The 26,923-nt window shown below is 38.4% G+C and overlaps 1 protein-coding gene across 4 annotated transcripts in view; it reads left to right on the forward strand.

Annotated features, from left to right (window-relative positions):
• The window catches only part of sobpa (sine oculis binding protein homolog (Drosophila) a), a 48,713-nt gene extending 21,871 nt beyond the window's left edge, over positions 1 to 26,842 (forward strand). Inside the window, exons 6-9 of one of the 4 annotated variants that reach the window (XM_055169395.2) lie at positions 37 to 60; positions 11,135 to 11,218; positions 18,931 to 21,001; positions 21,172 to 26,842. In XM_055169395.2, the coding sequence (XP_055025370.1) occupies positions 37 to 60; positions 11,135 to 11,218; positions 18,931 to 20,985 (2,163 nt within the window). In that variant the 3' untranslated portion in view covers positions 20,986 to 21,001; positions 21,172 to 26,842. The remainder of the gene's footprint in view (positions 1 to 36; positions 61 to 11,134; positions 11,219 to 18,930; positions 21,002 to 21,171) is intronic. The other 3 variants (XM_055169397.2, XM_055169396.2, XM_055169398.2) reach the window with 3 other exon arrangements.
• The last annotated feature ends 81 nt before the right edge of the window (positions 26,843 to 26,923 follow it).

Raw genomic sequence — 26,923 nt, forward strand, 5'->3', positions numbered from 1 at the left:
ACAGCTATTGATTGTGTGTTTTCTTTTCTATCCAAGCTTGGATATGTGAGGAATTGCAGTGTAAGTATATTGTGTTTAGATATCTCCTCTTTTGTGTTAGAGACTCTTTTGTACATTTATTCAAGCACTGATGGCACTCATAACATCATCATGGACACATGCATACACCCTACTGAAAAATCCAGCTAAGACCAGCATAAGCTGGTGAGCTGGTTTTAGCTGGTATTGCTGGTGTAGCAAGCTGGTCTAGCTGTGTTTTGGTCACTTTTTAAGCTGGTCTAGCTGGATTTAGCTGGTCAAGCTGGAAGACCAGCTGACTCACCAGCTTGACCAGCTTTGCCAGGCTGGGAGGACCAGCTTAAACCAGCTACTGCCACCTTAAACCAGCAAAAACCAGCTACCAGCTTATGCTGTCTTAGCTGGATTTTTCAGTAGGGCAGACAGACATACATACAACAGTAACAGTGCACACACGCAAACAAAAGTGTACACAAAGCGTAAATGCAGGAAATAAGCACTTGCATACACACCAAGAAATACATACCGTAGTAGTAGAGTAATGCGCGCACACACACAGACACACACAGGAGTCTCATGCATGCATATACACACTCCCACTTGCATGTATGTTTGTTTACAGCCACCCCTTGAGTCAGTGTGTGATGTGTTTGAGAACAGAACGCACAGCATGAAGGGATCAACAAACATGATGTTACCTCGCCAATACAACACAAGTAATGGTTCACCTAAAAAGATAGAAAAATATGCGGATACACAAAACAGGCAAACACAATTGTATAAACCCCATGAATTGTCTAAAAAGTGATGTAAATGATAAGAGGTGATGATCTTATTTCAAACCGGAACACTGATATCAACAAAAAGCCTTTAACTGGGATGTAGACGTCTACAAATTAAAATGTTGCCATTACCAAAGAACTAGTGCGTCCCAGTGTCTCTCTTCCATGAGCCACTACAAATGCATTCTGTGATTGTGGTTGCATTGAGGGAATGACAGATTAATTAGCATACTGTAGAACGAAAGAGAGAGGAAGACAGAAAAAAGATAGACAACAGTCAATTAAAAGTGCAAAGCAACCTGAAGATAACAAACGCATCCATACAAATATAGAAACAGCATAACAACAAAGGAACCTTCACGACACCTGTCAAGATCCATTTACTCATCACCATCATGTTACAGTTTAACCCAAGCAAAAAATAACAGTATATATTTTGCTTAAAGCTAATGAAACCTATTTTTAGAACAGTAACATTTTTGCATTGATCATTTTTATGACAATTTAGTATAGTTATGTAATTGACCTCCCAATTAGTGTAATTCAAATCTATTTTTTGGTTACTGTAATGAAGTTAAACTTCCAGATAGATTACAGTAATGAGAATGTGGGGGGAATGTGCTTGAAAGTCATAATAGTCCTAAATATAGGCTTCATTTTTAGAGCTGGCGAAAAAAATCGTCTGCGCTTCTCCGATTGTCATGCGTGTCTCATCAGTAAAGCCGGTTCGGTGATTAATAGTCAACCGCTTTCAGCTGCTTTCAGATGGAGCGGCATTTACTACACAGAGCCATATTTCACCAAGAAGCTAGGCAAAATCGCGTTCATAATCGAAGACGATCTTCCACGATTATTTAGTAGCCTCACTACTTCAGACTTTGTACTTCCTCTAAATTTCATTACGCTTCTGTCTATGAAGCGTAGTGAATAAGCAGAAAATGTTATTACCAGCCTAGCGATTTTGCCTAGCTTCTTGGTGAAATACGTCTCTGTGTAGTAAATCCCGCTCCATCTGAAAGCAGCTGAAGGTGATTTACTACTAATCAACAAACCTTTTTACTGATGAGACACGCATGAGAATCGCAGGCGATCTTTTGCCCAGCTCTATTCATTTTCTTTAAGTAAAACATAATTTATTTTTTCTTTAAATTTTTGGGTTAGAATGTGATCCAGACGTGTTTTGTAGCCCAAGTATTGGTTTTCTGTAACCTGCTGTCTAATTTTCATAGTCTGTGTTTGTCATTAAATAGATTTCCGCTTAAGGACCGTATTTTCATCGTTTATTTACTCAAGTATAATGTGTCGGCAGAATGGCATGGTCTGATATGGAGATGTGGTTAGTGTAGTCTGTGATTATTATGGTGTAAATTATGAGGTGGTTTTGGTGGGTTTATAGACCACAGTGATGCTGAAGAGATCCATCTGTGCAATGCCAAGTGGAATTCTGTCGGGAACATGTTCATTTAATACCTGTTTTCCTCGCTCCTTTGACAATTCCACTGGCATTCCTCCATCACTGCGACTCCGCCCTGAATTCCATAATTTATAAGGAGGGGTTTAACTACATTACGCTAAAAGAATTTATTTACATTTCCTTTTTGTTGTCGTGAACACCAGCTCAACTGCAGATGCGTCTGTACACGTTGACATTATTTGCGAGAAAACATGTTTTATGTCCCCACAAGCATACAAAAATGTAAAAAATTTGCTAAAATATTTGATTTTACAGATTTGGGTGTAGGGGTATAAAATACCATTTTCAGACCCTTGTGTGTGAAATAAGACATGGGGAGGGGCTGTGTGTCTGGTTGCTGTGGCAGCAGTCTGTTACTGCAGTAAACACCTGCAGGTGCTACATTTGCAGAATACAGTAAACGCATACACACACCGTACCATAAGTAAGTGTGACCATTTTAGGTTGTGAAAAAGTCCTCACAGCAGTTTCTGTAGGTGTTTACAACTCCTGTCCATTAATGGTGTGTGTAAGAATAACACACTGTTTTTTGGGACGTCTCACACACACACGGAGAGAGTATTGTTATGTTTTAATTGTATCAGACTGTGGGCTCATTTTACAGTGTCCAAATATTCACGTGTGTGTGTGCGTTGTGTGTGTTTAGGGGCTGAGCTGATGAATTTTGACAAGATATTTTTAACCTCATGAAACTTTAGTGTAACTAAATATTGGAATAGGGAGAAGCGTGCCCATATATGGTGATTTTTTTCTGGGTTGAAGTGAACAGGCTTGTGTGTTGAACAAAGCTGAAGGAGCGGAAAGTTACATCTCTTGGTTACAGTGAAATTTTACTGTACACACACACATATAGAGACAACGTAGAAAGTCATAGCGTCAGCTAGGGCCGGGCCTTATGACAAATATTACATATTATTAATTGTTATATAAAATTACAGAATACTGTGAATATTGTTGATTACGATTAATATGGCAAAGATGCCATCAATACACTATCAGAAAAAATTGTCAAAATAAAATAGAATAAAATATGTAGGCCAGCTGTCACTGGTTGTACCCTTTTAAAATGTTTTGCAGCCAAAGAGATCATATTAGTACCTCAAAGATACAATAGTATTTCAAAAGCACTGGTACCAAATGTATACATATTTGTACCTAATGGTATTTATGAGAACCTGTTAGAGGGTAACCCCAAATAAATAAATAAATACACTGTATATACTGAAAAAAATTTGAAATATGTTTACAAACATTTATTTTTGGTAAATTTTGAAATATTTTTTTTGAAATAAATATATTTTAAAGCATTTATTTTCACACATTTAAAGAAAAACTTGTTGTAAACAGGTTTAAAACATTAAAATTCAACCGCTAACATACAGTTATATATTTTATACATACCTATACATTTTATACTTACATTTTAAACAAACATTTATATTTTGGCCCGGAAAAATATATATATATTGCCAGATGGGTTGTAAAATTAGAATTGTATTTGTTGCCTCTGAAATACATTTTAAAATTTACAGGTTAATACTAAATATATTGTCAATTTCAAAAATATATTAAATTGAGCTTTAATTTCTATATTTAGCATATATTTAAAACATATTTTTGGCCAATTAAGTGCATTTTTTGCCGTATGGGAACAGCTGGGGTGCATATTTTGATCATTTTTTCTAATAGTGTAGGCAATTTCACAAGTAATTTTAAATGATCACAGGTGTGGAAAAAGACACAGGAGTGGATGATGAATTGTCTCCAGAAAGAATGCACAATATATTATATATGGATGGTTTGGTTTTTAGAAACTAAACAGATACCAAACAAAATGCCATCATTTGCAAGGTGTGCTAAGAAGTCAGTCGCAACAAATTTTAGGCATATCATCTGTCAACCGAATTTAATTTTCTTGGACATACTCATTGATAAAACCATGATATTATCTGAAGTGCCTTGGAGTACCTTTTAAATCCATATTATTAGTGGCGGCCGGTGACTTCTTTTTCGAGGGCACTCGATGCGAAGTTCGTCACAACATGTATGTAGCACGTTGTGTGTGGTTCGTAGTTTCAAAATATGTGTTCTGGGGGTCGAGGATCCTATGTGCATCACGTGTCTTGTCAAAATAAGTGCCTGCTGTAGATGCCTCTAAAGGGTTTATGATAAAAGAGACGCTCACGTTTGCCAGATACTTGCATAATCTTATGCGTAATCAGAGTTTACTGTTAAGTGAGTGTCTTGCGTGTATTTTGTGAACGTGAGCATCTCTCTTATCATAAACGGTTTTGACATGTGTGCAGCAGGCACTTATTTTGACAAAACACGTGATGCACATGGCTTACATGATGCAACAAACACATATGATGAAAACACAAGCAACACACATGACACTGTAGCTTTTGCCTCTGTATCGCCACCTCTGTTTCAAACGTACTTTCCTGCTAAATCGCATTATTGTAAGCTTATGTTGTCAATAGGCTTTATGCCCAGCTGCACTACTTCCTGAACTTCAGCCAGCTCCTTGTTTCCTGTCTGCCATTATTGGACAAACTGATTAATCCAGGTGTGTCTGATTATTGTTGTTGTGACTACTGAGGTCAGGCACACCTGGATTAATCAGTTTGTCCAATAATGGCAGACAGGAAACAAGGAGCTGGCTGAAGTTCAGGAAGTAGTGCAGCTGGGCATAAAGCCTATTGGGGTAAATTAAGGAGAATGTTTTCAGCACTGATTTTAATGTACTTGCTCAACGACTGACTTTTGTTATTTTTTAACCAAATAAAGCTACGGATTGCAGCTTTAATATTCAACTTTTATGATAAACAATTTTAACCATTGCAGGGGGATATCACATGGCCTTGCTTGGCTTATCGCTTAAGTATATAAATTAGGGCCGGGATTTTAATGCGTTAATTAAGATTAATTAATTACACAAAAAATAACGCGTTAAACATTTTTAACACATTTTAATCACACTTATTTTTGCACCGCGGAACATTTCTCATTGAATGAGTTTCGGCGGACCGAATATACTGGAGCACCAACTAGCGTTCATCATGACTTCAGACAACAACAAACCACAGTGAACATGAACGAAGAAGCTGATGAGATCGGTTTGGTTGGCCTCGTGGATGGGATTTTTTTTAATAAAAAACGAACGGATGGAAGCGTCGATAAGAGCATGGTTGTGTGTAAGCTATGCAACAAGGAATTCGCATATCACCGCAGCACATCGAGCCTCAAGTATCATCTCAATGCAAAACACATAGCAGCTAGCGTGGACGTTAGCCCGACTCCGAGTACAACGACTTGGTTGAACAAAAATAAACAATATTTTGTTGCTTAAGCTTATGTATTCAGTCATTATTCATGGTATACTAAAAATCCATATGAAAAAATAACTTCGCAATGTTCTCAGGTCAAATATTTATATGTGATTAAAATGTGATTCATTTCGATTAATTAATTACAAAGCCTCTAATTAAATAGATTAATTTTTTTAATCAAGTCCCGGCCCTAATATAAATATAATATTAGTTATTCACAATGATTATAGTACCTTTGTATTATCATGCAATATCCTCACTATAGAATTTATTACTGTGATCAAAATGGATCATTGTTAAAATACTACAACTAGAACGAAAAATGTGTGTGTGTGACAGAAAGAGAGACATGTCATCTCAATGCAGACAGCTGGGATAAACAGGCTAAATCATTTTAAACAGCAAGCAGTTGGACTCACAGACTCAGGGCCGCTTCTGGCCAAATGGATGCCCTAAGCGGACTTGTACTGTGGTGCCCCTTTCAGTTACCCCCCCCTCCCAAACAAAATCACATTACTATATTATGTGTGAGAATAGAACTTTATTAAAATGCTATTGTTATCATTTAGTCTACAATTGTATTTTGACAGCAACACAATTATACAAATATTATTAATATATATTTCTGCATCTGTAGTGTTGGATCCTAAGAATTACTGTGTCAAAGTTATGGACATTATGCTGGTCAAGTACAGGCTACTCTGCATACCGATTCTAAACTACAACCAACAACGGAATAAAATTTTGTACTGCTTAATGTAATGTGACAAATTTAAATCAGGTGCATGAGTTGGTACTATCAGCAGCCAAAGCAATACATTTACACAGGCTTGTGAACTGAACTGAAAGTAATGCACAGGATTTATTTTGGACTTTTCTTTTGCATTTGGAGATGGAACGCTGTCTTCACAACATAGCTGTCCATCAATTGTGACATGTGTTATCATGCAAACGGATGCCGTATGAAAGTATCAAGAGAGCAGAATGCATATACTTTATAATCGCTCTTGCGGTACTTTGATGGGTTTTTTTTCGGAAATTGATCTGCGCAACGGCATTGAACACACATTTGTTTATCCAGCATCTGCAGTTTGGTGGCGGTGGCTTGGCAGACATGGGGATAGCGGCAGTGTTTGAATTGTGGTGGGGGGGGGGGCTGGGGTTGTCCCTCCCGGACCCCTATAAAGCACAAAAATGTAAATTAGCGAGGTCCCCTGGTTTTTTAAACTTAAAATACTACATGAATTTAAAATAGCACCAGTGTTTGAATTGTGGGGGGCTGGGGTGGTCCCGGACCCCCTATAAAGCACAAAAATGTAAATTAGGGGGTCCCCTGGTTTATTCAACTTAAAATACTACATGAATTTAAAATTCTCGTGCTCCGCTACCACAAAGTGATACTGTCATTATTTGTCCCAATTTCGCAATAAACGAATCAAAAAGATTTCTGTCTGAAATAAATGTAAACTCTCAAGTGAGTTTAAAAAATTATTCTCAAACTATTATTTCACACTAATATGAGGGGTAAAGAATGGTTAGGGTTTGAGTTAAAGATAATTTGGGGTTTCTTTGATTAAAACGTTGATACAGGATCACATCTTACTTTGTGAAATCACAGCGATATATAGTGATGGGGGGCTTAGCTAGGGGACCCCCTATAATCTTTGACATAATTCAAACACTGGATGGCGTGTCACGTCATCTGCTTACTGCATTTACCACAAAAAGGTTGGTGGGTTGAGATTCATATTTGTAGAGAATTTTTTTCTGGGCAACCGAGATTGTGCCCCTCGGAGAAGTTGGTGCCCTACGCAAACTGCGTGCGTACTCTGCGTATTGGAAGCGGTGGTACTGCGTTACAGACTTATATGATTGTGCTTCACATAAAAACAGAATGAAACAGCATAAGATGCAATTCTCCAAACAAGAGAGAGGAAGAAAAGATGAGTGTTGACTGAGTGGCCATATGCTGTTTGTGTGTGTACTGATGTTTACTGATATGTTGGCGTGTCAGTGTTCAGGGAAGTGTTCAGATGTGCAGACAGCTCAGAGAAAGAGAACAAAATGAATTTCGACACAGTGTGTGTGCTGATGTTATGCAGTATTTTGATGTGTCAACATTAAAAGTGATGTCAGATAGCTCAGAGAAAAAGAGAATAAAACAGGATAGATTAAATCTTATTTGACGTTTTCTATCCACAAGTGTGTACTGTAGTTTGCCTAGTTAAACATTACTCAAATTAACACATCACAATCTTTATTCTGCTGCTGTGTGTGTGTGTGTGCGTGTGTGTGTCAGATGCGTGCATGCATGTGTCAGATGTTTGAGAGATTGTAACGCTCCAAAATTTTTTATTTGATTACAGTGTAAAAATCTGATGGAGTGAAAATTATATGCCAGTTTATAGTATAGTGTTGATTTATATACACACAATTCAATAATACGTGCATTTCAAATGAGACCTGTTTATTCATTCATAATTGCATCTATAATCAGTAACTAAGTTACTGCAGGCCTAACAAATGTTCAGATTATTTATTCAGTATTTTATACTGAACATTGACATTGCTTCAATGTCTCTGTCTCTGAAACTCTTTTAGCATCTCTTTGTGTGTGTTACTTGGAAGCTATTGGGCCTTTGCTTCTTCAGGTCTTGTTGCCATGGCGTTGTGACTCATGGTGCCGGGTGATTATTTCATAGCTGCTAGCCAACAGAACAAAAAAAAAATCACACACAGAATGCTCACTCAGACATACACACAAACACAAAGACTAACACACTTACAGATTAGTGGCACTTTAAGCAGCCTGTCAGAGCAGTGAAAGATGCTGACAGACAGGGGCGTCAATTGGGCATGGCAGGGATTGGCGGCTACCATACCTTGGCTGCCTGTTCAGTTGAATGCAGAATTATATTTTATTGCAGGATCAGAGTAATATTTCAGCTGAGGGTATATTTACACTAGTGCAAATAGTGTCCCGGCAAACGCTATTTACACTAGATCGGCTCACTGATGTCTGGCTGGACCACTGTGGGGCAGTCAGTAATGAGTATGGCTCGTAGCCCTGACTTTTGACGTGATGTTCGTGATTCGATGGAACTTCTCAAAGGTGGAATTTTAAATCGCTTTTTTGCCGGAAAGGACGCCTGTGGTTTCCCACTGAAAGCAATGGCATTCCTAGACTTTTAGCATATTCAAAGTGATGCGAAAGGCATGTAGTGTAATAATGCTTTGTTTGGCGTCAATTTTCTGTTTTCACACTATAATATTTGAAAAGGTGGTCCTTGTAATGTTTTTAGAAATCATTGGTGGGCCATAAGTTGCAAAAGGTTGAGAACCCCTGTGCTAGCGACAGATGCTAGAGGCCGTAGCCTTTAGCCTCCTTGCTAGAGTGTCCGACTCCCATACTGGACCGATTGACAGTCCGAGTCCTGCTTGGGGTGGGGCGAGTAGGACCAGAGCACACATGTGCATACAGTACATGCACATTTGTGTGCTCATCCATGTCCTTGGCTTGAAGAACATTTTACCTGGCAATGTGAAATACACACTTGCGCAACTGTAGGTTGTGTGATGCCCAGATGGTGCCTGGCAGAGATGTGGCAGAAATGCCAAACCATAGGCGGCATATTACACACACACACACGCACACACACACCAACTCCAGCTTGGTGCATGTTTACAATATGGTTGGACAAAACTGCCGCGCACACACCACTGTCTAGCTTTTGGTTAACTTAGAAATAGACAGTTTTATATAAATATGGATTTGTCAGTGTGAACATAGCTGTTTTACAGTGTTTAGGCAATTTAGACTGTATGTGTGTGTGAAATATGTGAGTGGTTTCTGCTCAGCGCACCATCACGCCTCAAGTCATTAAGACTGCGGATAAGCCGTGTGTGTACGTGTGTGAGAATGTACCCTCATTAGTGCTATATGTAAATGAGTTGGCTCAAGTCCAGTGGGGTCATAGAAACTGCAACACAAAATAAAGACTAAAGATGGCTCAAGTGTGTGTGTGTGCATGTGTGTGTGCGCCTGTGTGTACTGATTATATTCAGTATTGGTGTATATACTGTATCCAATATAGGTCAGTGTGGTGTGAGTTATTCTCAGGCTATAATTTCATGTGAAAATAAATTAAACACAATATGACACATTAAATCTATCTATCTATCTATCTATCTATCTATCTATCTATCTATCTATCTATCTATCTATCTATCTATCTATCTATCTATCTATCTATCTATCTATCTATCTATCTATGGCTGTGTTTTTAGGCATTGTTTCCCTCTGTATGCCATTCAGCTCTTTAGAAAATGTTTAAATAATCCATTTTATTTTTATTCCGTTTTATATTAAATGAATAGTCCATTTTCTAAAAAAAAATCCAGATAATTTACTCACCACCATGTCATCCAAAATGTTGATGTCTTTCTTTGTTCAGTCAAGAAGAAATTATGTTTTTTGAGGAAAACATTGCAGGATTTTTCTCATTTTAATGGACTTTAATAGAGCCCAACACTTAATACTTAACTCAACACTTAACAGTTTTTTTCAACGGAGTTTCAAAGGACTATAAACGATCCCAAACGAGGCATAAGGGCCTTATCTAGCGAAACGATTGTCATTTTTGACAAGAAAAATAAAAAATATGCACTTTTGAACCACAACTTTTCGTCTAGGTCCGATCCAGCGCGACCTAACGTAAATGCGTAGTGACAGAGAAAGGTCACGTGTTACATATATGAAACGCACATTTGCGGACCATTTTAAACAATAAACTGACACAAAGACATTCATTTGTATCATTCCACATACAACAACGTTGGAACGGTCTTCTTTCTCCACACTCGTAAACACTGGGTCGTAGTTTCGCGTTCGTCCTCTGTGACCTCTTGACGTCATGACGTATTGCGTGAGGTCGCGCTGGTGTATCATAGGACCAGGGAAGACCAGAAGTTGTGGTTTAGGAGTGCATATTTTTCTTGTCAAAAATGACAATCGTTTTGCTAGATAAGACCCTAATGCCTCATTTGGGATCATTTATAGTCATTTGAAACTCCGTTGAAAAAAACTGTTAAGTGTTGAGTTAAGTATTAAGTGGGCTCTATTAAAGTCCATTAAAATGAGAAAAATCCTGCAATGTTTTCCTCAAAAAACATAATTTCTTCTCGACTGAACAAAGAAAGACATCATCATTTTGGATGACATGGTGGTAAAATTATCTGGATTTTTATTTTAAGAAAATTGACTATTCCTTTAAGAAATTTCAAGGTTTTCAAGTGTCTAGTATAAAACTGTTCCATGTTCCATTTCACCTTACTAATCCATAACCTTGTATTACACAATTAAAGCACACGCACATACATATTGTCTCTTTTCTGTCTATGCCGGACAGCAAATGTTTTTTTCTCTCAATTTGTCATTCCTCCTTTAATTTTTTCTACATCTGTTATGTGTGTGTGTTTATTTTCAGTTTTGGTCATGCATAAAAAGGGACATTATGTTTTTCCTTTAGGCCAGAGAGGAGGAGGGCGTTCCACACCACAGCTTGTCCAAAGACACGCCCAGACTTGTGCTCAAGACAAACAGCGATGTGCTTGTAAGATATAATCCCTTCAACATCCCAGAATTAAAGATTACAGACAGCATATGCATATTAAATCTGCAGATTAGATTTTTAAAAATGGTGTGATGTCTTAAATCTTAATTTTAAAATGTGGTGTGAGCAAAGCTGATCGTTCTCTGAAACAAAACTTTCACACGGATGTTTGCAAAACCAAAAAACATGTCAGGGTCATACTGATAACTATCATTTTGTGATTTGTTTAAGTATTTACTTTTAATTTATTTACATTACATTTATTTATTTACATTATGTAATCTTATTTTAATTGTAAAGTATTTGAATATTATGGTAATATAATATTTTTGTGCTGAATTTAATTCATCCTGATTTTAATTTAAAAACATAATTTTTAACTTTTATAAAATCTCATGATACAGTATGACCCTGTACTGTTTTTTTATGAGATTCATCCTTTTAGTGTAATGTTATAAATCTGTTTAGGATTCTGTTGATTTAGCACTTAAAGGGACACTCCACTTTTTTTGAAAATATGCTCATTATCCAGCTCCCCTAGAGTTAAACATTTGATTCTTACAGTTTTGGAATTCATTCACCTGATCTCCGGGTCTGGCGCTAGCACTTTTAGCATAGCTTAGCACAATGCATTGAATCTGATTAGACCATTAGCATTGCGCTAAAAAATAACCAAAGAGTTTCAATATTTTTCCTATTTAAAACTTGACTCTTCTGTAGTTTCATCGGGTACTAAGACCGACAGAAAATTAAAAGTTGCAATTTTCTAAGCAGATATGGCTAGGAACTATACTCTCAAACTGGTGTAATAATCAGTGACTTTGCTGATGTAACATGGCTGCTGCAGGCGTAGTGATTTTACACACTTCCTGAAAATAGTCCCCTTGGTTACTTTCAATGGCAGGGGACTATTTTCGGGCAGTGCGTAGTATCACTGTGCCTGCTGCGGCCATGCCACACCAGCAAAGTCCTTGATTATTACACCAGTTTGAGAGTATAGTCCCAACCATATCTGCCTAGAAAATCACAGCTTTTAATTTTCGGTCAGTCTTAGTACACGATGTAACTACAGAAGAATCAAGTTTTACATAGGAAAAATATTAAAAACTTTTTGGTTATTTTTTAGCACGATGCGAATGGTCTAATCAGATTAAATGGATTATGCTAAGCTATGCTAAAAGTGCTAGCCCTAGACCCAGAGATCAGCTGAATGGATTCCAAAACGTTAAGATTTAAATGTTTAACCCGGGGAGCTGGAAAATTAGCATATTTTCAAAAAAGTGGAGGGTCCCTTTAACACTGATTAAGACTTAGCACTTGACACAACGCTTGTCATATCACACCTGTACTGTTAACTTTGCCTTACTAGGTGCTGATGAGTTATTTTACTTATCTGGAAAAACTTTGTTTGAGAGACATTCCATTTTTTATTTAAACATTGTCAGTCTGCATTGAATGTTACTGTTTGCCACATGAATGGTCATATGTGTGTATGTGTGTGTGTGTGTGTGTAAAATCAACATATGGTTGGTTGAGAACAGATGCATTCCAGGTCAGAGGGTGTGCATGATGGGAAAAGAAAGGCATTAGCACAGAAACTTCCTCTCTAACACTGAGTTGGCAGCCGTACTCTTGCAGGTAATTACAGTAAAGGAGCGTAAAGCTACTCACAGCATGGTCACGGACGTTGGCTTAACGGCCACAGCAGAAGTAAATGACAGTAATTACCTCTCAACCATGTTAGAAAGAGAGAGCGCAAAATAGCAAAATAAGGGTGAGTGAAAGATTAAGGGAAAGAGAGAACGAGTGGATTGAGAGAGAGAGAAAGAGCGAGTCCATTAGGGTAATGTGCAGTAAAATTTCTCTTAGAGAGCCGTGACTCGTTAAGTGGTCTCCATCTGTCTCGCTTTTTAAACTGAGGAAATATGAAAATCATTTATAATTAAGAATATTCAAGTATACCTTGAGTTGGTCTGCACCTGTTAACTGCTTCTTTAGAAAATCACACTAGTTGCGTTTCCATTTCAAATTGTGCCAACTACAATTGCTAATTGAAATTATGCCCTATGGAAAACATCAATTTAGCAAAAACCTTATGGCATACTGTATATGGCAAAAAAAGGTTTTACACCTACGTGAGGTGTACTCAATTCAAAACAGTTCACCTAATGTGTAAAAGTCATTCTTTAAAAATGTGAAATTGCGTATAACTTCCCAGAAAGACCTCATGTGTGGCGGCTCCAAAGTGTAAGGGGCTTTTCTTGTCATTAAGGCTTGGATAACGCGCCTGTGTCTTATTGATTAAAAATAATGTCTAGTGGCTAGTGCTATGGATGCAATACAGTCAACCCTGTATCACAAAATAATGTACCTATAGTCTCGTAAATTTGTGAGTCTTCTGTGACACACTGAAAAAAATGATTCATTGAATTTAATCAATTTTTTAAGGTAAGTGGTTGCAATCAATTTATTTAAGCTACATTTAAACAAAAGTTTTATATTTAATTTTAATTTACTAATCTTTTTTGTTTAAATGTAGCTTAAATAAATTGATTGCAACCACTTACCTTAAAAAAATTGGTTAAATTCAATGAATCATTTTTTTCAGTGCACTGACACGTTTTTACGCCTTTTTGCGTGAACATGTCAAGCATTTCTGTTTAAGTGTCACTCTCACGTATTTGTTACTCAACTGTTTTGTCCTATTTTCAGACCATTGATGCTTCAGTTTAGGGTTAGATTTGGTGTTTGCGTTAGGATGTCACTTTAAGTATTGGTTTATACCGTTTTTCATGATTTTATGATTTTTAAACCATTATCGCCTGGCATTAGGGTTAGAGTTGGGTTTGGGTAAGGATGTCATTTTATGTTAATCTAACCCTACACTGAAAAAAATGATTCATTGAATTTAATCATTTTTTTTAAGGTAAGTGGGTGCAATCAATTTATTTAAGCTACATTTAAACAAAAATATTAGTAAAGTAAAATATAATATAAAACTTTTGTTTAAATGTAGCTTAAATAAATTGATTGCAACCACTTACCTTAAAAAATTTATTAAATTCAATGAATCACTTTTTTCAGTGTAAACCGAAGTGATAGTGGTAAGAAAGTGGGACCGAACAGTTGAGTAGCAGGTGCGTGACCGTGACACGTAGACGGAAATGCGTGGCATGTTCACGCAGGGGGGCGGAAGACGTGTCAGTGTCATGGAAAAGACTCACAAATTGACGTGACCATAGGTACGTAATTTCGTGATACTGGGTTGATACAGTATACATAAAGCATCTGTCACCATGATTTGTTTTGAAATAAAGATGCCAATTAACTATTTTAAACAATTACTACTTTTAAAAAATGCGGGCAAGGGAGCAGGTCGAGTACAATATTTATTTTTTTTGCAGTCTGAATTGCGGACGGGTTAGTGGAAACGTCGGTCGGGTGCAGGTTGTTTATACATTGACCCGCACATCACTGACAAACACAGGCGAACGCACAGCAAAATGCAATGCATCTCCTGGGCTACATACTACATTCTCCTGTAGGCGCATGCGCAACCTACGCGTACAATGTACGTGTGGTTTCAAAAAGCTCTACCTCAACAAAGCAGTTTTTTTCAGATTTAGCCAATTCAAGTTGTAGTGTATTTAGATGTTGTTGAACTCTGTGTAAGGTATTGGTAGTGTATTTAAATGATGTTGAACTCTGTGTAAGGTTCTGGTTGGCCCGTTCATGATGCAATGAATAACAAGTAACGTGTTGCAGAGTTACTGACGCGCAGTAAAGAACGAAAGAAGAACTGCCCATCGTTGTCCTGACTTTTATTTATGTTCTGCAAAAACTATAGTGCAAACACAACACAAGTAATGCACGTTACTCGATTAATTATTTGGTAATATAACAAGATCAATTTAATTAAGGACCTGAATTGTGCATGATGATACAACTCGTTATCAGAAGATATATCATAAAAGGGCGTGGATGTTACTCATATGTTACTATGTGTGTTTATACGTACATGTGCTTTATTTGAGCGTGTGTAACTTCAGCTCCTCTCTCTCCCTGTATTATAAATGTCTGTCATTGGTGGTACAAGAGTATGATTAATTACTTCATTATCATGTTTGAAACTCTGGCATTGACATTCGAATCACCAGCCTTAAAAGAAAACTATGTTTCTGCAGTCCACCGCCAGGTCTGAAGCAAATCATGTTCAGATTCTGATTTCAAGAATCTTTATTGGCCTTATAATCAAAGGTTTACTGCCAAAACAATAGAAAACAGCACACACATGGACACAGACAAACACCAGGTGTATGTTTAAGCTTTCCCTTATATGTTATATTTTGCAAGGTGAAGGAAATATTTGTGTATAATTCTGGCATTGGTATATGAAATGTTTTTCTAGTTTTATTTCAGTTTAGCAAGGTCCTTAATGACCTGATATAGTGCCAAAATATTTTAATGAAGTCATTGTGATTCCTTCTACCGTTAACTTTTTTCTATGTAAATATGATGTTTATTTTAGCGTAGATTGCTTTGCCTAGACTTAGTCTTAAGTAAGTCAGATTACTGTGTTCTGCATCCTCTTCTGCCCCGCAAAACAGAGGAGTTGTGCCAAATTACTTACAGCATTTTTGGGCATGTTTATCTTACCCGATTTGGATAAATCCTTTTTTTAAATGGAGCATTAAACAATTCAATTAAATTCATTTTTATTTATATAGCGCTTTTCACAATTTGGTAATTGTATCAAAGCAGCTTTACATTAATAGAAGCAGTGAAAAGCACAGAAAATCGACAGATAGCACAACATAATACACAATAGCACAAGCAGCTAAATTTGCTGCGGCTATAAATCAACATTAAAGCGAATGTATTACTAATGTAACGTATAGAAGTTAAGCCCAAGAAGGCTGCCTACTCGGGTTGAAAAACCCCCTAGGAGAAAAAAAACCCCGTATTTTTTAGCCGGGGAAGTAAAAAAAGTCCTAGGAGGGAAAAACCCTAGGGATATATATATATATATATATATATATATATATATATATATATATATATATATATATATATATATATATATATATATATATATATGAAGAGTTTGGTTCCAAAACGCAATAAATCCATTTTGACAAATTTTGGTAAAAAAGTGTTTTCTATACCAAGAAAGTGACAAGATGAAAACAACTATTTTCTGTTACAAACTTTCACATAGCATCTTTAGGTTATAAAAACATAAAAAATTCAAATCCATAAGTTGATTTTCAAAGATTTATTATAAAAACGGATTATTTCTTCCACAAAATGCAATAAATCCATGACAAGTTTTTATTCAAAATGCTATAAATCTATTGAATCAATAGCCTATATAAATGTGCATTCATCTTTGCCATGTTATATTCATTTAGTTGACTAGTTGTACACACTAATTAAAAATATAAACATTATAATGTCATTAATCAAAACACTTACTTTGTCATATTAAGAACCCTGTCATTGCGGTTATAACTTGACGTCGTCGCTTAACGTTTTTCACAGCGATCAGCTGTAAAATGTTTTTGGTCCTGCTCGATTTTCGTTGACTTTGAGTAAAATTATTGAAAGTTTTTAATAAGATCCTCTGGGGTCAATGTGTTAGCATGAGAAGCTTGATGCTGTCGGGAGAACAAGCACCCGTCTCCCGAGTGCCTCTCAGGGAAATTATTAGATGTTGGCTTACGTTTCTTTCCCATTACAGAAAACCAGCACAGGTTTATCAATGCCATTAAAGTATTATTTTGTTTTGTTTGTTGATCACGAAGTACAAAGTAGATGAGGAAAACTAGGACTCCATGTACTCAGCGCGCCGCCATTTGTTTACATTGCGTGAATGGTGCGCTGTAGGATTTATTGCGTTCTGTAAAAAAGGGGGAGTGGCGTTTATCGCATTTTGGGGAAAAAAGGGAGAAAAGATGACGGAATAACACGGCGGATATTGGATTTTGCGTAAAATTAAGAATTTACTTTTAACTACTGACCTGATATAATACTGATTTTGGCAGTAACTCATTTTTTTCAAAAATGGCGTTTATCGCGTTTTGGAACCAAACTCTTCATATATATATATATATATATATATATGTATACATTGCAACGGATATGGAGATTAAGCGGAGATTAAGCAGGTTCTGCCAGTGGTCATTGGTCAGGCATCAGCTGGGCATCACGTTGAAGAACAGCCAGTAGATCAGAGGTGTGCCGACTTTCACATTTACCGGAACTTGATCTGTTTGTCTCATTGTCCTCGGGATCGAGGACGAGACAGGGAGAGAGAAACAAAATCTTATTAGCGTAGGGGCCGTTCACATGTAAAGCAAGTGTCACACAGTGATGTGGTTTAAGTCAGCTCGGTTCCGGACAGGCTAACTATTGCTGGTTAAGTGTATTACATATAGTTGATGATTTTAGAAAATTTGTGGGCCCAGGGTGAGTCTATGTATGTGAGTCTATGTTAACACCATCAGCAGGTGTAATTCATTCACAGTCAAGCACAGTGCAGGCTAGTCTGTATTACCTGTTTGTCTCTATGCCGATGTTTGCAAATTGCTTGCTATATGTTCTCTGCCCACCACGCCTGAGGCAAAGATTTCTCTGTTTGCACTCAAATACTTCGACCGATCATCTGTGTAGAGACTGACAGCTTCCTCAACTCAAAAACAGACAAACAAAACTATCCTGACAGAAGGGTGACATAGAAAGAGATTATCTGTCATTTAATAGTAATAGAAATGTCTATATTTATCCTTCCATTTTTGGCCTATCCATTTATTCTAGTCATTTGCTATATTTTGTGTTCCCTCTCCTTGTCAGTTCTGTCTCATATTTACACACTGTCTGTCTGGCAGTTTTTAGGCTCTTGTTCCTGTTTGTTGCATCCTGTTGTCGCTGTCTACCTCTGTTAGCGTCACCTGTGGTGCCACAGATAAACTCACACACATACTCAGAAACCACATGCATAATTGCCGCTTGAAGGAAAAACCTTTTAGTAGTGGCTGTCAGAGTTTGACCCTGCAGGTTGCCTTGGGCAGCTGACTCCAGACATTTTATAATGAGTGTGTGAGAGTAAGGATGTAAGAGTGTGTTAGGTAAGGTTAACAGGCAGGAAATACAAAAATACCAAAAATAATTTAAAGAATTGATTCAGCACTGAAAGAGAAATTCCGCACTGGGTCAAATAGGGACAAACCCAGCCGTTAGGTTAATTTAACCCAGAAAGAGTTTATGTTTGACCCAACAATGGGTTAAAAAAACAGGGTGTGTGTCTGGGTGTGAGAGAGAGAGAGAGAAAGAGAGAGAATAATGATGATGCAGAAAAGTTGACACCTGCATTGAAGTGTAACAGAGGATCTGTGTTTGGCTGTGAAAGCTGAAAGCTTGAGTTAATTTAATATTTCATGACATAACTGCATTTCTCTTCAATGTCTAAATGTGTAAGTTGTTGTGTTAAATGCCACATTCACCTTATAATCTTACATTGATTTGACATTTTGCAAACACACTGTTTACATACCTATCATCAGGCTCACAAGTCAAAATGAAAGATAGGCATACTTCCTATTATGTTGTAGTCTATGATGAATGTTTAAATTATTATTTAACACACATAAAATATCTAAATTGTGTACTTTATGTTGTTCACGTGTGTGTTTTTTGCGTTGTTGGTGTTACAGGTCTGTGATTGGTGCAAACACATCCGGCACACTAAGGAATACCTAGATTTTGGTGCGGGGGAAAGGCGGCTTCAGTTCTGCAGTGCAAAGTGTCTGAACCAATATAAGATGGATATTTTCTATAAAGAGACTCAGGCTGCGCTACCAGGGGGATTCTGTAACCCACCTCTTCCTGCCAGTGATACTAAATCTGAAAGTGGAGCAGGTGTACAGCTTCTAACACCTGAGTCATGGAGCTCACCTCTGAACGAGCTCCGCGGTCGCAAGGCACCATCACCAGGGGGCATCACCTCTGTAGCCGGACCCTCTGGATCCACATCGGGGTCACCGTCTGAAACTGGAACTGTGTGTTCATCCTCGTCTTCATCATCATCATCGTCATCATCGTCAACGAAAATCCCCACACCACGGCCACACGAGAGCCCTGTGTTACCGCCCCCTCCCCCACCGCATTTAGCAGGTTTACACCCAGCTCTGGGTATGCCGCCTGGCAGCCCACCGATGGTCATGACTCCACGTGGCCCGGTTCCTCTTCCTCTCTTTATGGAGCATCAGATGATGCAGCATATTCGCCCTCCTTTCTTACGCCCCCCAGGCCCCAACAGTCCTCATTCCAATCCCATAATTCCTGGAATCGGGCCACCACCCCCTCCTAGAACTTTGGGACCTCCATCAAGCCCCATGCACCGCTCACTGCTCTCTCCCCAGGTGCACCCGTCCTCCACTCCAACCCTTTCTGGAAATCCTCCAGGTATGATGCCTCCTCACCCTGGTACCCACATGCCATCTTTGCCTTTCCCCCCAGTTAACATGATGCCAGCTGGACCCATCCCTGTACCACCCCTTATGAACATAGGCATGCCTTCTCTTGCTCCATTAGTGCCACCGCCAACATTATTAGTGCCCTATCCGGTGATTGTGCCATTACCAGTACCAATACCCATACCAGTACCCATACCATTCAGTCCGCATGCATCACGTGATCGACCAGGAAATGACGGAACGCTTCCGAATGCTTCAAACGAGCACAGTGACTCAAGAGCACCACCCTCATTTTCTCCTAGCTCATCTAGAGAGAAGGGGAGGGATTTTCAGCAGGCCCCACCCACCTCAGATACACTGTCACCAGGCTTTTCCAAACAGACAGAGCAGAGCAGGACAAAAATGGTGGATCTGATGGTTAAAACAGAAACCCCTGGAAACCTAAACTCTGGACACTCCCACAAAGACACACTAGCGGATGGAGTGATTGACCTAACGACCAATCGCCGCTCACGGCAACAGCTAGTAATCCAGAGAGCTGTAACCTGTGTTCAGGTAAAAGCAGAGCCTGGGATAAGCCCACCACCTGTAGTTTCACAACTGGGTGAGGCTGAGGTGGATGGGGCGGCCAATTCTAGCACAGAGGATAATCACAGAGACAGTAATTCTAAAAGCCCATTGGCTAGTATGACATTGCCTTGTGCTGATCCTTCCTACTGCAGTGGCACTCCTCCTCTTTCTCAGCCAATCACATGCATCACTAAAACTGTCCCTGGCAACAACACCACAGCTAAAACCGAGCCTGGCTCTGCTACGCCCTGCAACGTAATTGTCAATGGGAGTTGTAATGTGCCATCTGCAGAGGGTTCATTAAGGACATCTCCGTTAGAACATCGAACTCTCGTGGACCCCTGTCGCAGGTCAGCCACAGTGTGCGACGACCCTACTGGGGTAGATCTAGAAGGTGAGGACCTGAAAGAAAACAGTTGCTTGGCCACCGAAAGAGACTCAGCAGGTAAGAGAAGTACAAATGACCAGTCCGCCATTACAACAGGAACTGGTGAGGACAAACCACAAAGTCCTGATGATGCTCCATCTGGTGAGGACCATGCCTATGCCCTGCCTATAATGCCCAAACCTGGCTGTGTCATTCAGCCCGTGCCCAAACCTGCTGACAAAACCACTGCCATCCTGCCATGTGGCTTGACAGCCCCATTAACAGGAACAGTGGCTATGGAAATGGAGCCTCCGCTAAAGAGAAGGTGTCTGCGTATCCGCAATCAGAACAAGTGAAACAGAGAACAGACTGGTGAGAATCAAGCCCTTATCTTTTGTATTGAAATTTTTTATTATTTCGATCAGCTATTACAAAGGTTATTATAATTAATGCACCGTAAGTGGCTTTGGATAAAAGCGTCTGCCACATGCATGTAAATGGTGTGAAATTTTTTATGTGTTAATACTTCTTTTCTCTTATAGATGTTAACATCTCACCAAGGGGATAAAGGGATAAAGAGTATTACACTGCAGCAGAGACCTTCAGCTGTCCACAAACTCCACCCACAATCCACCCAATTAAGATGTCAACCATGTTCCTCTACACTTCTTAAACCCACACAGATGCATTGTATGCACATATCATCCAGATTGGGCAGCAATCTGCTTTGGCTAAACAAAAAATGACACAATTGTCAGTCAGGAAAGTAGATTGGCTTTGCTGTTTGACCTTCATCTGTGATGTCTTGAGGCAAGAGATATTTCCATCCTCTCCACTAGACACCACATCCATGACTAGCTGAAGACTCCACTCCTATTGTATGGAAGTGGTATTACAGTGCTGAAGACTACAGTGTATATATGGATTTCCAAGATCTAATACAAGCCCAGAGCAGCTCGAAAGATCTGAATACTCTTTCGCTCAAATCTTTCCCTCTCTATCTCTATTCCCTGACTATGTGTATCGGTATCTGCAACACCAGCAAAACACTCTGTACTCTTTCTTAACTTCTTTACTTTCAGTCTATTTCTCTCCTTTCTGAGGGAGAGGTGTTCAGCAACTGGACACCAAAACGACAGGAAGAGGAACGGGTCACTTCATGAGTGGGCAAAAGAGTGAGCAAACTTTCGTTTTATCTTAAAGATGAAGCTGTAACTCATCCTGTGTTGGTGCAGGATGGACACCTGACACAAAAACAGAAGACAAGTCTGCATTACTGGACGACAGTGGACTTGTTTATCTGCCTATACTTGTGCAATGAAAATTCACTCATTTGATAACAGGGTACACACCTCAAAAATCATTTAGGCCAACTGTTAAAATGGCTGCCAGCCTTGCGGCCATTGGCTTGGAGACTGTTCCACCCGCATGGCTAAAACGGCAAGCTGATATTCTTATAGTTATGATGCCACATTGCATAGCTCAATGAATAGTAGGCCCAACACTGCTGGTGGGTTGTGTACTGTACACATTGCTCTTATGGATCAGATTGCTAGAGGGAAACCATTTTTCACATGGGCATTTGGGTTTTGTTTCTCGTCATATATATATGATGAATCCTTTTTAGCGTGGTGCTCTTGGTCAAGTTTTAAATGATAAAGATCTCTCCTGGGTTTTTTATCAGTAAACAATCAAAACCAGTTGAGTGACTTCGGTTTGGTCAGCAGTGAGATAGTGTCAGAGGCGCATTCATGAGGTTTGTTTTTATTCTATGCTTTTTTGCCAAATCCTAATCAGTGCTAAATTACATTCATCACATCCTTTCCTGCTACGGCGACTGAAAGCGGTTTCACTCACATTTCCAAGGTGCCTCAGTGTAGAGTTCACTTACACAGGATGCCAAGAACATTTTAATGAAAGGTAGACTTGGTTGGTAAAGTGGTCGAAGAGCCAAAATGATATCGGTTACAAAGAGTACTGTAGGAGTCAAACACATGGTTAGCAACTGTATTCATCTGTTTTTTGTTTTACCGAACTAAAGGAGAAATTTTTTAAAACCCAGTCTGAGTGTGTGGGAGAATGTGTGTCAAATTTCTCTAGTAACTTTGGCCAAAAAGAGTTCAATTTCACAAAGCGTTCAAGTTTGCTCAAGCTGTTTTGGACAAAAAGTAGAGTGTCAAAATTTTGGTCAAAACGCCATTCATGAAAAGAGGAAGTGAAACTCAAAGTGAAACTTCCTGAAAGCAGTTTATTTCAATTGTGTATTTTTGTTTCTTCACCTCACCAGCAGAGTGAGTGGCCATTATTGACCCACCTTTACCAAGTTTTTCTTTTTTTTCACTCTCCATCTCTCTCTCTCTTTGCTCCTGGGTGATATACAAAGAGCATTGAAGTGCTACCCTATTCCTCTGTACTTTTCATGTGGGATTCAGTTTCGCAGCGGTATATTTTTTCAATAGTAGACTCAGAGGTCTAACGAGTAGGGACTGGATTTCTCTCTTGGGTTCATATGTGTCTGGGTCTCATTCCAGTGTCAGATTTATGCACACACATTCCTATGTCAGATATATTTTGTCAGTGCTGATATGGTTGGCTGACCCTCCTTCTGGATAGAAGTGTAGAGAACAGATTGATATAAAGGACAAAATATCATATGCTCTGTGTTTGGTGCACATACATTATGTGTTTATGTGTGGGGGCACAGTAAAGGAATAGTTTACCCAAAATATGAAAATTCTCTCATAATTTACTCTGTTGTACATTTATTAACCCACTGGAGTTGTTTGGGTTACTTTAATGATGGAAGGATGTGCTTTTAGAAACTTGAAATAACATGATGGCATTTTAACACAAAACTTTTTGTTTGTGTTTAACTGAAGAAATGGAGACATACATTTGGGATGGCATGATGGTGAGTAAATTATGTGAAGTTTCATATTTGGGTGAACTTTTCCCAGCAAGCAAGATTAACTATAGATCCAATATAGTCCGGCTATAACTGACTTCTGAATAACTGAATTCTAGACAGAATAAACTTGAATTTGGTTACATTTTAGTTTTTGCCAAAATAACTTGCAAGATGTATCATAATCCATCATGTAAGCAAAGTCAACATTGATTACAAGGAGTTTGGTTTCATTTATTTTTAGGCTATGGTTACATATCTATTAATTTCTCACTGACACTTAAATTTTGCCTTGTTTTAAGGCTAGACGTCTGGGCTGTGTTTGGACGTCTTTTAAACGTAAACATGCTTGCTGGTTCCTTTAAGAGCTACATGGGAGAAACACTTTAACAGAGTTGAGATCTGAGATTCTTGACATTGTGTCTACATAGTGCTATTAAACACACTTGGTTAAAATGAGATTTTTTTGTCTAAATCTAAGTTACTATTAAGGTAATACATCTAATATATCATGATATTAATTTTCCCAGCCTTAGCTCTGCTTGAAAACCACATCTGTTACCATCATTGCTAAATAAATATAAGATTAAAGGCACTCTAAGCGAATCTGCGAGACGTCACTTTTTGTTGATGTTTGAACTGTTTTCAAACAAACGGAGCGTAGCTAACTCCTCCCCCTCCCTTCCGTGCTTTCATGAACGCGCCCAACCCCCACCCCCAAAAGCTTCTTGTCGTTTATTGGCTGGAACACTTTGTTTTGTTTCGTGGTGCTAGGTTTGGCCACTGTGTTTTTATTGAAGTTTGTAGAGCCTAGGCTGTCTACAGAGATCGCATTTTTTTACAGTTTGATCAGTGGACAGGCAGCAAGCAGATAGTAAGGAGATGTTTGCTGTATGTAACAAAAAATGTTTTATGGTCTAAAATGCGTGAATTCGCTTAGAGCACCTTTAATTTATGCAATCGAGTAAATTGCTTTTACAATTGTCTGTTAGGTATGGCTATGTCATGAGGTCGTAACACGCACACACACAGTTTAAATCTCAATTAAAGGGGTGGTAAACCGCCTGTTTTTGAAGGTTTAATTGTGTTTATGGGGTGCACTGTAACATGTGTTCATGCTTCGTTTGAATTTTTACTTCATTGTACACCATTTTTCCATTATTCTAAAAATGGCAGTTGAGTTCCTAGTTCTGTGAAGCCCCTCCCTCAGAAATACACAATATGCTTTGATTGGTTAGCTGGCCAGATTCTTTAACCACCTACTGCACTTTGTCCGAAAACGTCACGCCCCTACCAGAATGAGTGTAATATCGCTGGCAGAACTATGACCCCATAACAAAAACAAACCATGGCTTTACTACAGTGGCCAGTTGGGGTTTGTGATGTCACTAACCCAGGAAGAAGCTCACTGTAGTTTATCCAGCCATTCATTTGTAGTTTATGTGAAGCAATTAAAGAAAATATATCCCTTTGCATTGAACTTTAAGCGTTGTAACTTTGCAGATGTTGTTTATGCTCAAACAGCAACATTAAAAATTGTGTGTGTGCGTGTGTGTGACCTTGCTGTTGTAACTAGAGTTGTGCAGACTGGGCTGGGACAGATATAGCTCTGAAACTCAACACTGTTGTAGTGTCTGCGGTTCCACACAGACAAGACAATGACACCAGCAGAAAAATGTGTGTGTTTGCGTGTATGGGACACAGCAGATGATGCTGTCCTTGACAACAATAGAAAAGCTGTGTGTGTACATTGTAGGAGAGTAATTGCACTTATGAGAAACACTGTAAAAGTTTATTACAAACAGTAAAAGTTCTGTTGCATCATTTCCCACACTACATTGATTCCATTGCCATTATATACATTATATTTTAATATTTATAACACTTTTAACACTTTTTAAAGTGTAAAATCGTACTGAACCAATTTTGATTGACCTTTATTTTGTGGCCAATGCTGTCCAAATAACAATTGCCATCTGGAGTTCAAAAGTGAGTAGGTGCCCAGTGTGGCCACCAGGGGTAGTAAAGTCAGTGAACTAGTTTTAACCAAAAAAAGCTGAAGGAATTAACAAACCATAGTACATCGAGTCTGCTAGAGTGCAATACTGTAATCCAAGAGCGTTTCAAAAGATATACTAGAGGCGCCTGTTTCAGTGGCCAAACTGTCTTTCAGCCCCGAGGCAGGGTATAGAAAGAGTATTTGGCTTTTACATTCACCAAAATTAGTCTGAAAAGTTGGAGAGCTTCTGTTTAATCAGAGAGAGGAACTTGAGCACTGCTTTGGCGAAGGATTAGCCACACACACAAAAACCCATACACCGCAACTCCGAAATACCAGCAAAACCATCGGCCCCATCCCTAACCGAGTAATGTTACATGGGCTTCAACAAAACAACATAATGAGAGAAAAGCACTCCCACCTTACATCTACTGCAATTCTGTAAAATCAAGTAAAGGGGAATACAGATGCGAGTTTTGACATTAATTGATCAAAGCGTAAATCAGAAGGGTCTTGAAATATCCCAATATTCCGATAGCCATGAAATACACAATCGTAAGGTCGATGGGCCTTTAAATAGAACAGCCTTGTCAACAGCCAGAATTATGCAACAACAAATTCTTATATCTGCACTCTGTGTGAGAGACACTATGTTTGTGTAAATCAAAAACAAAAAAGACGCAAGCTGCAGTTTTTAAGGATCAAATGTTCAAACCTTTTTGAGGTGAAGATCTGAGCTGCCTTAATCATTTGTGTGCTCTGTATTTAACAATGCCTGCTTGTTTAAAAATCCCACTTTGTAAAAACACGCAAATAATAAAATCGACTTTGTCGTCTGGCTAGTATGGATGTATAGATGCTTTGTCTGTGTCCTGTATGAATCGGAGGTTTTGCTACGTCGCTCACCGTCCCTTCACCCCAAAACCTTGTACATTTACCCTTGTTGTTGTTTCTCAATCTTTTTTGTGTACTTGCAGAACATTTTATAGTATTATTTATTACTGGCAAGCCTTTGCATTTGCAAATAATAAAAAAGAAAAAACAAGAAAGATGGTTCTTTGAACAGGGTAGCAAGTGGCAGCCAAGCTGTCCAATGAAAAGTCTGTATGTTTGTTTTTGTTTGTTCGTTTGTTTTCTAAATTAAGGAAGGAAACAGCAAGAGCAAAAGAAAAAAAGATTAACTTGTCTTTTGATTATGAAGTTGTTATAAAACTTGTTGCTTTAAAATGTATCATTTTTTGTGTTGTAACAGTATTTGTTTAATCCAGTGAATTGCTTATTAAAAAGAAATAAATAGAGGCACACTCCAGTTCTCATTTCTCAAAAGAGTCTTCATTTTTCAAATGCAACAGAGCTACTAAGATTAATTATTTTGTTATTTCTTAAAGTG

Source organism: Misgurnus anguillicaudatus, chromosome 11 (genome assembly GCF_027580225.2).
Source record: "Misgurnus anguillicaudatus chromosome 11, ASM2758022v2, whole genome shotgun sequence".
In the NCBI taxonomy this organism is placed as follows: Eukaryota; Metazoa; Chordata; class Actinopteri; order Cypriniformes; family Cobitidae; genus Misgurnus; species Misgurnus anguillicaudatus.